General features: G+C 46.6%; 1 protein-coding gene across 1 annotated transcript in view; it reads right to left on the bottom strand.

Annotated features, from left to right (window-relative positions):
• DHX37 (DEAH-box helicase 37) overlaps positions 1–15939 on the bottom strand; it is a 308890-nt gene that overhangs the window by 51847 nt on the left and 241104 nt on the right. Inside the window, exons 23-25 of the mRNA XM_086942683.1 lie at positions 11331–11445; positions 7417–7554; positions 179–273 (exon numbers count right to left, since the gene is read on the bottom strand). Coding sequence (XP_086798809.1) covers positions 179–273; positions 7417–7554; positions 11331–11445 — 348 coding nt within the window. The remainder of the gene's footprint in view (positions 1–178; positions 274–7416; positions 7555–11330; positions 11446–15939) is intronic.

The following is a 15939-nucleotide window of genomic DNA, read 5'->3' as shown; positions in this document are numbered from 1 at the left end:
TAACCAACATTATTCAACACAGTGTGTTCACCTTTTCAATAAAACATAGGCTGTGCATCTACCCAACAGCATTCACTTGGTTTTCCTGGATGACATGTGGAGCTCTTCCAACTACAGTACTATCAGAGACCAATATGTAGACAAGCAACAAACATAAAACAGAAGAGTCAACATGTACCTTTCCTTCCAACAAAAACTTTGCGAAGTACTTATATCGATCAAGTCCTTCTGGATAATCTACTTCAACAGCAGGGAGCTGCCAGCCCACACGATCTGAAAAGAGAGGCATTGGAAGAGTTAGATTAGGACCTATGTATGTTACTTCCAGAGCGTCAATAGATTACATGTCGTGCACCAGTAGCAGCAGTCATGAGCCAGTAAACCAGGTGTTGTGCACACTTATTTGAAAATCTGTAATGTCTACAGACTACAGCGATATAATGCTGATCAACCGTCCTGACTACTAGTGCTCACTAACTTATGCGCTCCGTGCTAACAGAGAGAGGATGCCGGGTGCCACAGAGCCTAGGAGTAGCACAGGCCTATCATGCAGCACAGAGCAAGCTGTGGGTCTCATGTTAAGAAAACAGCCAACTTGCTTAGGACTTCGATGGTCCCGGGATGTTTGAGATAAAGGACCCTGCTTCCAGCTACTTTGAAGTTTATACATTCTTCACTGCTATCAGGTTCTGGAAGTGCAAAACTATATACATGCTTCGTTCTGTGCTCAGTAAACACAGCAAGTGCACAAAAGTATTATTAGACTGCGTGAGGTTTGAGTCCCATGAAATGCACGCAGGCCCGGTATGTCTGTAGGAGGGTCAACAAACGCTGCGGTTTTTCCCAGTTTGTTTTGCTTTCATGTGCCCCCTGGGCTTAGATCTCTGCTTTGCTCAAAGACCTGACCGGACGGCGATTACTACATGCTCTATTGAAAACAGCATCTCCTTGCTTGTCCCATGCAGCCATACTGCTATAGGAGGAACTGAGGACAAGCGAAGACCACCTGAAGGATGAGCAGTATCAGTAACCGGATGGGGAGGGTAGCGTTAAGGTGCAAGCTTCTCCTGGGTAGATACACAAGCGTTAAGGTGCAAGCTTCTCCTGGGTAGATACACAAGCGTTAAGGTGCAAGCTTCTCCTGGGTAGATACACAAACGTTAAGGTGCAAGCTTCTCCTGGGTAGGTACACAAGCGTTAAGGTGCAAGCTTCTCCTGGGTAGATACACAAGCGTTAAGGTGCAAGCTTCTCCTGGGTAGGTACACAAACGTTAAGGTGCACGCTTCTCCTGGGTAGATACACAAGCGTTAAGGTGCAAGCTTCTCCTGGGTAGGTACACAAGCGTTAAGGTGCAAGCTTCTCCTGGGTAGATACACAAGCGTTAAGGTGCAAGCTTCTCCTGGGTAGATACACAAGCGTTAAGGTGCAAGCTTCTTCTGGGTGGATACACAAGCGTTAAGGTGCAAGCTTCTCCTAGGTAGATACACAAGCGTTAAGGTGCAAGCTTCTCCTGGGTAGGTACACGAGCGTTAAGGTGCAAGCTTCTCCTGGGTAGATACACGAGCGTTAAGGTGCAAGCTTCTCCTGGGTAGGTACACAAGCGTTAAGGTGTAAGCTTCTCCTGGGTAGATACACAAGCGTTAAGGTGCAAGCTTCTCCTGGGTAGATACACAAGCGTTAAGGTGCAAGCTTCTCCTGGGTAGGTACACAAGCGTTAAGGTGCAAGCTTCTCCTGGGTAGATACACAAGCGTTAAGGTGCAAGCTTCTCCTGGGTAGATACACAAGCGTTAAGGTGCAAGCTTCTCCTGGGTAGATACACAAGCGTTAAGGTGCAAGCTTCTCCTGGGTAGATACACAAGCGTTAAGGTGCAAGCTTCTCCTGGGTAGATACACAAGCGTTAAGGTGCACGCTTCTCCTGGGTAGATACACAAGCGTTAAGGTGCAAGCTTCTCCTGGGTAGATACACAAGCGTTAAGGTGCAAGCTTCTCCTGGGTGGATACACAAACGTTAAGGTGCAAGCTTCTCCTGGGTAGATACACAAGCGTTAAGGTGCAAGCTTCTCCCGGGTAGATACACAAGCGTTAAGGTGCAAGCTTCTCCCGGGTAGATACACAAACGTTAAGGTGCACGCTTCTCCTGGGTAGATACACAAGCGTTAATGTGCAAGCTTCTCCTGGGTGGATACACAAACGTTAAGGTGCAAGCTTCTCCTGGGTAGATACACAAACGTTAAGGTGCACGCTTCTCCTGGGTAGATACACAAACGTTAAGGTGCAAGCTTCTCCCGGGTAGATACACAAACGTTAAGGTGCAAGCTTCTCCTGGGTAGATACACAAGCGTTAGGTGCAAGCTTCTCCCGGGTAGGTACACAAGCGTTAAGGTGCAAGCTTCTCCTGGGTAGATACACAAGCGTTAGGTGCAAGCTTCTCCCGGGTAGGTACACAAACGTTAAGGTGCAAGCTTCTCCTGGGTAGATACACAAGCGTTAGGTGCAAGCTTCTCCCGGGTAGGTACACAAGCGTTAAGGTGCAAGCTTCTCCTGGGTAGGTACACAAGCGTTAAGGTGCAAGCTTCTCCTGGGTAGGTACACAAGCGTTAAGGTGCAAGCTTCTCCCGGGTAGATACACAAGCGTTAAGGTGCAAGCTTCTCCTGGGTAGGTACACAAGCGTTAAGGTGCAAGCTTCTCCCGGGTAGATACACAAGCGTTAAGGTGCAAGCTTCTCCTGGGTAGGTACACAAGCGTTAAGGTGCAAGCTTCTCCTGGGTAGGTACACAAGCGTTAAGGTGCAAGCTTCTCCTGGGTAGATACACAAGCGTTAAGGTGCAAGCTTCTCCCGGGTAGGTACACAAGCGTTAAGGTGCAAGCTTCTCCTGGGTAGGTACACAAGCGTTAAGGTGCAAGCTTCTCCTGGGTAGGTACACAAGCGTTAAGGTGCAAGCTTCTCCTGGGTAGGTACACAAGCGTTAAGGTGCAAGCTTCTCCTGGGTAGGTACACAAGCGTTAAGGTGCAAGCTTCTCCTGGGTAGGTACACAAGCGTTAAGGTGCAAGCTTCTCCTGGGTAGATACACAAGCGTTAAGGTGCAAGCTTCTCCTGGGTAGATACACAAGCGTTAAGGTGCAAGCTTCTCCTGGGTAGGTACACAAGCGTTAAGGTGCAAGCTTCTCCTGGGTAGGTACACAAGCGTTAAGGTGCAAGCTTCTCCTGGGTAGGTACACAAGCGTTAAGGTGCAAGCTTCTCCTGGGTAGATACACAAGCGTTAAGGTGCAAGCTTCTCCTGGGTAGGTACACAAACGTTAAGGTGCAAGCTTCTCCCGGGTAGATACACAAGCGTTAAGGTGCAAGCTTCTCCTGGGTAGATACACAAGCGTTAAGGTGCAAGCTTCTCCCGGGTAGGTACACAAGCGTTAAGGTGCACGCTTCTCCTGGGTAGATACACAAGCGTTAAGGTGCAAGCTTCTCCCGGGTAGGTACACAAGCGTTAAGGTGCAAGCTTCTCCTGGGTAGATACACAAGCGTTAAAGTGCAAGCTTCTCCCGGGTAGGTACACAAGCGTTAAGGTGCAAGCTTCTCCTGGGTAGGTACACAAGCGTTAAGGTGCAAGCTTCTCCTGGGTAGGTACACAAGCGTTAAGGTGCAAGCTTCTCCTGGGTAGATACACAAGCGTTAAAGTGCAAGCTTCTCCTGGGTAGGTACACAAGCGTTAAGGTGCAAGCTTCTCCTGGGTAGGTACACAAGCGTTACAGTGCAAGCTTCTCCTGGGTAGATACACAAGCGTTAAGGTGCAAGCTTCTCCTGGGTAGATACACAAGCGTTAAAGTGCAAGCTTCTCCTGGGTAGATACACAAGCGTTAAGGTGCAAGCTTCTCCTGGGTAGATACACAAGCGTTAAAGTGCAAGCTTCTCCTGGGTAGATACACAAGCGTTAAGGTGCAAGCTTCTCCTGGGTAGATACACAAGCGTTAAGGTGCAAGCTTCTCCTGGGTAGATACACAAGCGTTAAGGTGCAAGCTTCTCCTGGGTAGATACACAAGCGTTAAGGTGCAAGCTTCTCCTGGGTAGATACACAAGCGTTAAGGTGCAAGCTTCTCCTGGGTAGATACACAAGCGTTAAGGTGCAAGCTTCTCCTGGGTAGATACACAAGCGTTAAGGTGCAAGCTTCTCCTGGGTAGATACACAAGCGTTAAGGTGCACGCTTCTCCTGGGTAGATACACAAGCGTTAAGGTGCAAGCTTCTCCTGGGTAGGTACACAAGCGTTAAGGTGCACGCTTCTCCTGGGTAGGTACACAAACGTTAAGGTGCAAGCGTTAAGGTGCAAGCTTCTCCTGGGTAGATACACAAGCGTTAAGGTGCAAGCTTCTCCTGGGTAGATACACAAGCGTTAAGGTGCAAGCTTCTCCTGGGTAGATACACAAGCGTTAAGGTGCACGCTTCTCCTGGGTAGATACACACGCGTTAAGGTGCACGCTTCTCCTGGGTAGATACACAAGCGTTAAGGTGCAAGCTTCTCCTGGGTAGATACACAAACGTTAAGGTGCAAGCTTCTCCTGGGTAGGTACACAAACGTTAAGGTGCAAGCTTCTCCTGGGTAGATACACAAGCGTTAAGGTGCAAGCTTCTCCTGGGTAGATACACAAGCGTTAAGGTGCAAGCTTCTCCTGGGTAGGTACACAAACGTTAAGGTGCAAGCTTCTCCTGGGTAGATACACAAGCGTTAAGGTGCAAGCTTCTCCTGGGTAGATACACAAGCGTTAAGGTGCAAGCTTCTCCTGGGTAGATACACAAGCGTTAAGGTGCAAGCTTCTCCTGGGTAGGTACACAAGCGTTAAGGTGCAAGCTTCTCCTGGGTAGGTACACAAGCGTTAAGGTGCAAGCTTCTCCTGGGTAGATACACAAGCGTTAAGGTGCAAGCTTCTCCTGGGTAGATACACAAACGTTAAGGTGCAAGCTTCTCCTGGGTAGATACACAAACGTTAAGGTGCAAGCTTCTCCCGGGTAGATACACAAGCGTTAAGGTGCAAGCTTCTCCCGGGTAGATACACAAGCGTTAAGGTGCAAGCTTCTCCCGGGTAGATACACAAGCGTTAAGGTGCAAGCTTCTCCCGGGTAGATACACAAGCGTTAAGGTGCAAACTTCTCCTGGGTAGATACACAAGCGTTAAGGTGCAAGCTTCTCCTGGGTAGATACACAAGCGTTAAGGTGCAAGCTTCTCCTGGGTAGATACACAAGCGTTAAGGTGCAAGCTTCTCCTGGGTAGATACACAAACGTTAAGGTGCAAGCTTCTCCTGGGTAGATACACAAACGTTAAGGTGCAAGCTTCTCCCGGGTAGATACACAAGCGTTAAGGTGCAAGCTTCTCCTGGGTAGATACACAAGCGTTAAGGTGCAAGCTTCTCCTGGGTAGATACACAAGCGTTAAGGTGCAAGCTTCTCCTGGGTAGATACACAAGCGTTAAGGTGCAAGCTTCTCCTGGGTAGGTACACAAGCGTTAAGGTGCAAGCTTCTCCTGGGTAGATACACAAGCGTTAAGGTGCAAGCTTCTCCTGGGTAGATACACAAGCGTTAAGGTGCAAGCTTCTCCTGGGTAGATACACAAGCGTTAAGGTGCAAGCTTCTCCTGGGTAGATACACAAGCGTTAAGGTGCAAGCTTCTCCTGGGTAGATACACAATCAGTTCAGCAATCATGCCAAAATCCCAAGCCCTGAAAAGGCGTCTTCCACTGCACCTTGACATCAGGCGTTTGTGGTATTACTATAAAACGAAATATAGTAAAAATCATGGAACTCATTACCTTTAACGGTTGCAGCAAAATAGGGGAAACCCGTGCGCCCAGGAAAGGCCGGAGCAGAAACGGGATTTGGCTTCATTTATTTTACATGCCAGGTTATAGAAGTTCACTTACCTGAAGGAAGTGAAGTGGCTGAGGATACATTCAGCGGGCAAGGTCCAAGCACACAGAACCTCAAAGGATTTTATCTAACCCGCTGGAAAGGAGTCAGGAGATAACTAGGGCTAGAAATCTGCCATTAGGCAATTTAATTTCCTGTGCTAATTAACTTTCCCTCGCGCTCTGTGTAAGATCTCCCAGGATTTATAGCAAATTGGGAAATACAAGTAGTTAATCAAACGGTGCTGCCACAGAAGAGGAGCAGGGAGAGATCTCCTTGTGACATTTGCTGCTTGCAAAAGAGCCGGTTCGGGGTGGCCGCAGCCTGCCTTTAGGGAGAATTTGTATCACAAGTGAGAGAAGAAAACCCGTTGACAAGCTTCCAGGCCAAAAGACTTTCAAACATATAGTTGGATGTCTTTAAAACCCTTTGTTCAGGCTACTTTTCTATTGTGCTTGGAAATTAGAAAACTATCTGCCTTTCGCTGTAAATCCTGCTCCAAAGACCTGGTTGAGAGCTGCAGAAACAAGTTACTTCAAACATGAGCAGTTGAGGCTTCAGCCATCTTGCACAGTGTGCTCTGCCTGCTGATGGGCTTTACCTCCTGCAAGTTGTGGGCCTACAGTGACTCCAAGATATGCAGAGAAAATGCATGCTGGCCTGTCAAAGCTTCGCAGCTGCCTCGACGAACCAGGACACCCAGTGCACATGTAACTGGGGTGTGGGAATCACTGGGACTGATTGTCTGGGGTGTGGAAGGATCTGAGAACTGAGACAGTCCTTTTAAAAGTCGAATTCAGCAGCTCCTAAGAATGATGGGTTGGGAAGGAGTTTGTGGCCTTCCAGAGGAGGTCCATGTGGTCCTCCCGACACCACTACTAACCCATTCACTCTGTCTTAAGTCTCTGGGACCTACCGATAAGGCGACAACTCCCACTAACCACTACAATCTGTTTGTAATCCCTGGGACCAACCATTAAGGCTCAGAAAAAACCCAATTTGAACGCCTATAATACCACCAAAGGGAAATAGCGTGCGTCAACCTCGTACCAGCCTTGCCAGCTGCCTTGACTACCCTTTACCAGAAATCCTTTAGCGTTACTACCAGGGCCGCCCTGTGCTGGCTATTTTTGATAATACATTTTGGTTCTAAAATGTTTCCATTCTTACCAACCTGCATATAAGTGAAGGCTCAGAGAATTTCTAGCTCTAAAAAACACTGCGTTTCCACTCAAGACGATCTTGTAGCTACCAAAGGAAGGCCAGTGTTGTACTTCTTGACACCTGTTTACCTTTTAGTGACCTCCTGTTTGGGTCTGAACACGGACACTTATTCTCAAAGCAAAGTAAAACATTTCCCCCAAATGCTCGCTTTAATACCAGTATTGAGGGGTATAGCTGCTGCAAGCATCTACCTCTAGGGACTGACTCCTAAGTAAGTCCTGAATACTTTACGACGAGTCAATGTAAACATGCATGAGTGTGGGCAATCCTGCAGAGACTTCTGAAACTCACAGAAGGTGCTGGCTCTGTGGCACTTCACTCTTCCGGTGTCAGGGCACAACGCTGGCGCTGGGTTTTCCAGTGGACTGCCAAAGTGACAATACTGAGGCAAGAGTGCCGGGATCCACTCCGCAGCAATTACAGAAACACCTGGTAAATGAAAGAGTGACAGATCAGACAACACTCCTCTTGGACATCTTCACAGTTATCTGAGAAAAGAAACAGTGCAAACAGGAACATATCCCCCACCTCTCCCGCAGAGACTCACAGTTCACAAGAGTTATCTGAGAAAAGAAACCGTGCAAACAGGAACATATCCCCCACCTCTCCCGCAGAGACTCACAGTTCACAAGAGTTATCTGAGAAAAGAAACCATGCAAACAGGAACATATCCCCCACCTCTCCCGCAGAGACTCACAGTTCACAAGAGTTATCTGAGAAAAGAAACCATGCAAACAGGAACATATCCCCCACCCTCCTGAAGAGAATCACAGTTCACAAGAGTTATCTGAGAAAAGAAGCAGTTCAAACAGGAACATACCCCCCACCCCTCCTGCAGAGACTCACAGTTCACAAGAGTTATCTGAGAAAAGAAACCGTGCAAACAGGAACATATCCCCCACCTCTCCCGCAGAGACTCACAGTTCACAAGAGTTATCTGAGAAAAGAAACCGTGCAAACAGGAACATATCCCCCACCTCTCCCGCAGAGACTCACAGTTCACAAGAGTTATCTGAGAAAAGAAACCATGCAAACAGGAACATATCCCCCACCTCTCCCGCAGAGACTCACAGTTCACAAGAGTTATCTGAGAAAAGAAACCATGCAAACAGGAACATATCCCCCACCTCTCCCGCAGAGACTCACAGTTCACAAGAGTTATCTGAGAAAAGAAACCATGCAAACAGGAACATATCCCCCACCTCTCCCGCAGAGACTCACAGTTCACAAGAGTTATCAGAGAAAAGAAACCATGCAAACAGGAACATATCCCCCACCTCTCCCGCAGAGACTCACAGTTCACAAGAGTTATCTGAGAAAAGAAACCGTGCAAACAGGAACATATCCCCCACCTCTCCCGCAGAGACTCACAGTTCACAAGAGTTATCTGAGAAAAGAAACCATGCAAACAGGAACATATCCCCCACCTCTCCCGCAGAGACTCACAGTTCACAAGAGTTATCTGAGAAAAGAAACCATGCAAACAGGAACATATCCCCCACCTCTCCCGCAGAGACTCACAGTTCACAAGAGTTATCTGAGAAAAGAAACCATGCAAACAGGAACATATCCCCCACCTCTCCCGCAGAGACTCACAGTTCACAAGAGTTATCTGAGAAAAGAAACCATGCAAACAGGAACATATCCCCCACCTCTCCCGCAGAGACTCACAGTTCACAAGAGTTATCTGAGAAAAGAAACCATGCAAACAGGAACATATCCCCCACCTCTCCCGCAGAGACTCACAGTTCACAAGAGTTATCTGAGAAAAGAAACCATGCAAACAGGAACATATCCCCCACCTCTCCCGCAGAGACTCACAGTTCACAAGAGTTATCTGAGAAAAGAAACCATGCAAACAGGAACATATCCCCCACCTCTCCCGCAGAGACTCACAGTTCACAAGAGTTATCTGAGAAAAGAAACCATGCAAACAGGAACATATCCCCCACCTCTCCCGCAGAGACTCACAGTTCACAAGAGTTATCTGAGAAAAGAAACCATGCAAACAGGAACATATCCCCCACCTCTCCCGCAGAGACTCACAGTTCACAAGAGTTATCTGAGAAAAGAAACCATGCAAACAGGAACATATCCCCCACCTCTCCCGCAGAGACTCACAGTTCACAAGAGTTATCAGAGAAAAGAAACCATGCAAACAGGAACATATCCCCCACCTCTCCCGCAGAGACTCACAGTTCACAAGAGTTATCTGAGAAAAGAAACCATGCAAACAGGAACATATCCCCCACCTCTCCCGCAGAGACTCACAGTTCACAAGAGTTATCTGAGAAAAGAAACCATGCAAACAGGAACATATCCCCCACCTCTCCCGCAGAGACTCACAGTTCACAAGAGTTATCAGAGAAAAGAAACCATGCAAACAGGAACATATCCCCCACCTCTCCCGCAGAGACTCACAGTTCACAAGAGTTATCTGAGAAAAGAAACCATGCAAACAGGAACATATCCCCCACCTCTCCCGCAGAGACTCACAGTTCACAAGAGTTATCTGAGAAAAGAAACCATGCAAACAGGAACATATCCCCCACCTCTCCCGCAGAGACTCACAGTTCACAAGAGTTATCTGAGAAAAGAAACCATGCAAACAGGAACATATCCCCCACCCTCCCGCAGAGACTCACAGTTCACAAGAGTTATCTGAGAAAAGAAACCGTGCAAACAGGAACATATCCCCCACCCTCCTGCAGAGACTCACAGTTCACAAGAGTTATCTGAGAAAAGAAACCATGCAAACAGGAACATATCCCCAACCCTCCTGCAGGTGTTTACAGTTCACAACAACCCCTTGACTAAAAACCAGCTGCAGCAGTGACCACATACCCCTACCCCAGTGCCCAGGCTCACAGTTCACAATCGCCATCAGGTATTTTAAGCGGAAGCAGCAGCCGCTCCTCTGTGAAGGAGGAGCAGCGCCGCCACATTGCTTCGAGCAGTGAATAAAGGAAAAATAAAATGGTAATAAAACATGCTTTTATGATTTTATTTTCCCTCGCTCTGCCCGGTGAGCCGATTCACGGGAGAGGCAGGGGCAGGTCTTCCTGGACGATAATGGGAGGAGGAGTAGAGAGAAAGTGTGCGAGTAAAGTGGCCAGTAGCCTTGGAAGCATACAAATGACATAATCGTCATGAGGAGGGACTAACAAGCCTTACACCAATCGGGAGGCAGCATTTACTGACCTAATAAAATGAAAAAGATGGGCGGAAGATGGGCGAAGCTTCCACACTAAAGTGTATACTGCATATCTGTCTAGGCGAGACCCAAAAAGCACTTTGCAGATGCTGTACAAAAGCAGCATCTGTGCAGTATCCCCTCATTAGTGTATCCGGACCTATAGCAGTGTCTGTAACGCATCCCCTCGGTTACTGTAGCATCCGCTGCCTTAGTATATCGGAATCTATATTTCTGTTTTAGTTTCTTGTGCAGGACACGCCTCTGGAGTGCTTTCATTACTCTATACTACTGTTCGGAGCCGCTCTAAAGAGCTGCCGCATCAAATATAGAGTTTGAAAACATCATCTTTGCTGGTCCCTATGACGCTTTGGATTGCTTGGTGTACATTTGCTCGAGTTGTAGCCGTAGCAAAGTTCTATAAACAAATTCAAAATAGAGTATTTACACTAGTCAATGAGATGATTGTCACTTCATCAAGAACCAACGGTGAAAGCCCACGTTATCCATTTCATGATGAAAGCGGATACTATGTGAATCCCAATCATCAGAGCCAAAACCAACAGAAAAACAAAAATATTACATTTTCAGTTTGCAGCAAACAAACATAAAATATGCAAAAAAGATCAATCACTCTTTATGACACAATCCTTAGGTTGCACAAATGAACTTCAACTGACAAAAGGACTCAACTTAAACCCATTTCGTCCTGAAGTTACTCTAATCACAGACTGTGCAGGGAGCTGTAACCTTCTATCTACAGGTACCCAACATTTTGTGGGTTCAAGTGGTTTAATAACCACTAGGAATGTGACCTGATGGGGCAGGCATGCTTTGGCTCTGGGCGATGATTCAGACCTCACTCACAGCCCTGTGTCCTAATTCCACCCAGACCACACACAGAGGCTCAAGACTGCTTCTGAACTTCCTCGAACCCTGGTGCTCCGTGATCATGATCAGTCTGCGCCATCGAGCACATCACACGCTTCCCAGAAGAGTCTGCTCTCCTTACCTTTAAGGTACATCTTCGAGGTTTCCACAATTTCCTGATAGACCACAAACTCTGGCAGCTGTCTGAAAAGGATGGAGCTGGGATGGATGAAGACAGGATCATCCAGCAGAGGCGTCTGTAAATACAAAAGAGATCAAATGGTCAATCAGGGTGATGGATACATGAGTTGTCAGATGGTCAATCAAGGTGAAGGATACATGAGTGGTCAGATGGTCAATCAAGGTGAAGGATACAGGAGTGATGAGATGGTCCATCAAAGGGATGGATACATGAGTGATCAGATGGTCAATCAAGGTGAAGGATACATGCGTGATCAGATGGTCAATCAAGGTGAAGGATACAGGAGAGATCAGATGGTCAATCAAGGTGATGGATACATGAGTGGTCAGATGGTCAATCAAGGTGAAGGATACATGACTGGTCAGATGGTCAATCAAGGTGAAGGATACATGAGTGATCAGAGTGTCAATCAAGGTGATGGATACATGAGTGATCAGAGGGTCAATCAAGGTGAAGGATACATGAGTGATCAGAGGGTCAATCAAGGTGAAGGATACATGACTGGTCAGATGGTCAATCAAGGTGAAGGATACATGAGTGATCAGAGGGTCAATCAAGGTGATGGATACAGGAGTGATGAGATGGTCAATCAAGGTGAAGGATACAGGAGTGATGAGATGGTCAATCAAGGTGAAGGATACATGAGTGGTCAGATGGTCAATCAAGGTGAAGGATACAGGAGTGATGAGATGGTCCATCAAAGGGATGGATACATGAGTGATCAGATGGTCAATCAAGGTGAAGGATACATGCGTGATCAGATGGTCAATCAAGGTGAAGGATACAGGAGAGATCAGATGGTCAATCAAGGTGATGGATACATGAGTGGTCAGATGGTCAATCAAGGTGAAGGATACATGACTGGTCAGATGGTCAATCAAGGTGAAGGATACATGAGTGATCAGAGGGTCAATCAAGGTGATGGATACATGAGTGATCCGAGGGTCAATCACGGTGAAGGATACATGAGTGATCAGAGGGTCAATCAAGGTGAAGGATACATGACTGGTCAGATGGTCAATCAAGGTGAAGGATACATGAGTGATCAGAGGGTCAATCAAGGTGATGGATACAGGAGTGATGAGATGGTCAATCAAGGTGAAGGATACACGAGGGATGAGATGGTCAATCAAGGTGAAGGATACATGAGTGATCAGAGGGTCAATCAAGGTGAAGGATACAGGAGAGATCAGATGGTCAATCAAGGGGATGGTTACATGAGTGATCAGATGGTCAATCAAGGGGATGGTTACATGAGTGATCAGATGGTCAACCAAGGTGAAGGATGCATGAGTGATCAGATGGTCAATCACGGTGAAGGATACATGAGTGATCAGATGGTCAATCAAGGTGATGGATACATGAGTGATCAGATGGTCAATGAAGGTGAAGGATACATGAGTGATCAGAGGGTCAATCAAGGTGAAGGATACAGGAGAGATCAGATGGTCAATGAAGGTGAAGGATACAGGAGAGATCAGATGGTCAATGAAGGTGAAGGATACAGGAGAGATCAGATGGTCAATCAAGGTGAAGGATACATGAGTGGTCAGATGGTCAATCAAGGTGAAGGATACAGGAGTGATGAGATGGTCCATCAAAGGTGATGGATACATGAGTGATCAGAGGGTCAATCACGGTGAAGGATACATGAGTGATCAGAGGGTCAATCAAGGTGAAGGATACATGACTGGTCAGATGGTCAATCAAGGTGAAGGATACATGAGTGATCAGAGGGTCAATCAAGGTGATGGATACAGGAGTGATGAGATGGTCAATCAAGGTGAAGGATACACGAGGGATGAGATGGTCAATCAAGGTGAAGGATACATGAGTGATCAGAGGGTCAATCAAGGTGAAGGATACAGGAGAGATCAGATGGTCAATCAAGGGGATGGTTACATGAGTGATCAGATGGTCAATCAAGGGGATGGTTACATGAGTGATCAGATGGTCAACCAAGGTGAAGGATGCATGAGTGATCAGATGGTCAATCACGGTGAAGGATACATGAGTGATCAGATGGTCAATCAAGGTGGAGGATACATGAGTGGTCAGATGGTCAATCAAGGTGATGGATACATGAGTGATCAGATGGTCAATGAAGGTGAAGGATACATGAGTGATCAGAGGGTCAATCAAGGTGAAGGATACAGGAGAGATCAGATGGTCAATGAAGGTGAAGGATACAGGAGAGATCAGATGGTCAATCAAGGTGAAGGATACATGAGTGATCAGATGGTCAATCAAGGTGAAGGATACATGCGTGATCAGATGGTCAATCAAGGTGAAGGATACAGGAGAGATCAGATGGTCAATCAAGGTGATGGATACATGAGTGGTCAGATGGTCAATCAAGGTGAAGGATACATGACTGGTCAGATGGTCAATCAAGGTGAAGGATACATGAGTGATCAGAGGGTCAATCAAGGTGATGGATACATGAGTGATCAGAGGGTAAATCACGGTGAAGGATACATGAGTGATCAGAGGGTCAATCACGGTGAAGGATACATGAGTGATCAGAGGGTCAATCAAGGTGAAGGATACATGACTGGTCAGATGGTCAATCAAGGTGAAGGATACATGAGTGATCAGAGGGTCAATCAAGGTGATGGATACAGGAGTGATGAGATGGTCAATCAAGGTGAAGGATACAGGAGTGATGAGATGGTCAATCAAGGTGAAGGATACATGAGTGATCAGAGGGTCAATCAAGGTGAAGGATACAGGAGAGATCAGATGGTCAATCAAGGGGATGGTTACATGAGTGATCAGATGGTCAATCAAGGTGAAGGATACATGAGTGATGAGATGGTCAATCAAGGTGAATGATACAGGAGTGATGAGATGGTCAATCAAGGTGAAGGATACATGAGTGATCAGAGGGTCAATCAAGGTGAAGGATACAGGAGAGATCAGATGGTCAATCAAGGGGATGGTTACATGAGTGATCAGATGGTCAATCAAGGGGATGGTTACATGAGTGATCAGATGGTCAACCAAGGTGAAGGATGCATGAGTGATCAGATGGTCAATCACGGTGAAGGATACATGAGTGATCAGATGGTCAATCAAGGTGGAGGATACATGAGTGGTCAGATGGTCAATCAAGGTGATGGATACATGAGTGGTCAGATGGTCAATGAAGGTGAAGGATACATGAGTGATCAGAGGGTCAATCACGGTGAAGGATACATGAGTGATCAGATGGTCAATCACGGTGAAGGATACATGAGTGATCAGATGGTCAATCAAGGTGGAGGATACATGAGTGGTCAGATGGTCAATCAAGGTGATGGATACATGAGTGATCAGATGGTCAATCATGGTGAAGGATACATGAGTGATCAGAGGGTCAATCAAGGTGATGGATACATGAGTGATCAGATGGTCAATCACGGTGAAGGATACATGAGTGATCAGATGGTCAATCAAGGTGAAGGATACATGAGTGATGAGATGGTCAATCAAGGTGAAGGATACAGGAGAGATGAGATGGTCAATCAAGGTGAAGGATACATGAGTGATCAGATGGTCAATCAAGGTGAAGGATACATGAGTGATCAGATGGTCAATCAAGGTGAAGGATACAGGAGTGATGAGATGGTCAATTAAGGTGATGGATATATGAGTGATCAGATGGTCAATCAAGGTGATGGATATATGAGTGATCAGATGGTCAATCAAGGTGAAGGATACAGGAGCGATCAGATGGTCAATCAAGGTGATGGATATATGAGTGATCAGATGGTCAATGAAGGTGAAGGATACAGGAGAAATCAGATGGTCAATCAAGGTGAAGGATACAGGAGTGATCAGATGGTCAATCACAGTGAAGGATACATGAGTGATCAGAGGGTCAATCAAGGTGATGGATAAATGAGTGATCAGATGGTCAATCACGGTGAAGGATACAGGAGTGATGAGATGGTCAATCAAGGTGAAGGATACAGGAGTGATGAGATGGTCAATCAAGGTGAAGGATACAGGAGTGATGAGATGGTCAATCAAGGTGAAGGATGCAGGAGTGATGAGATGGTCAATCAAGGTGAAGGATACATGAGTGATCAGAGGGTCAATCAAGGTGAAGGATACAGGAGTGATGAGATGGTCAATCAAGGTGAAGGATGCAGGAGTGATGAGATGGTCAATCAAGGTGAAGGATACATGAGTGATCAGAGGGTCAATCAAGGTGATGGATACATGAGTGATCAGATGGTCAATCAAGGTGATGGATACATGAGTGATCAGATGGTCAATGAAGGTGAAGGATACATGAGTGATCAGAGGGTCAATCATGGTGAAGGATACAGGAGAGATCAGATGGTCAATCAAGGTGACGGATACATGAGATCAATGAGTGATGAGATGGTCAATCAAGGTGATGGATACATGAGTGGTCAGATGGTCAATCAAGATGATGGATACATGAGTGATCAGAGGGTCAATCAAGGTGACGGATACATGAGATCAATGAGTGATGAGATGGTCAATCAAGGTGAAGGATACATGAGTGGTCAGATGGTCAATCAAGGTGAAGGATACA

Source organism: Lissotriton vulgaris, chromosome 11 (assembly GCF_964263255.1).
Source record: "Lissotriton vulgaris chromosome 11, aLisVul1.2, whole genome shotgun sequence".
Taxonomy (NCBI): domain Eukaryota; kingdom Metazoa; phylum Chordata; class Amphibia; order Caudata; family Salamandridae; genus Lissotriton; species Lissotriton vulgaris.
Note: the sequence above shows the minus strand (reverse complement) of the source record. Positions and strands in the feature narration are given on the sequence as shown.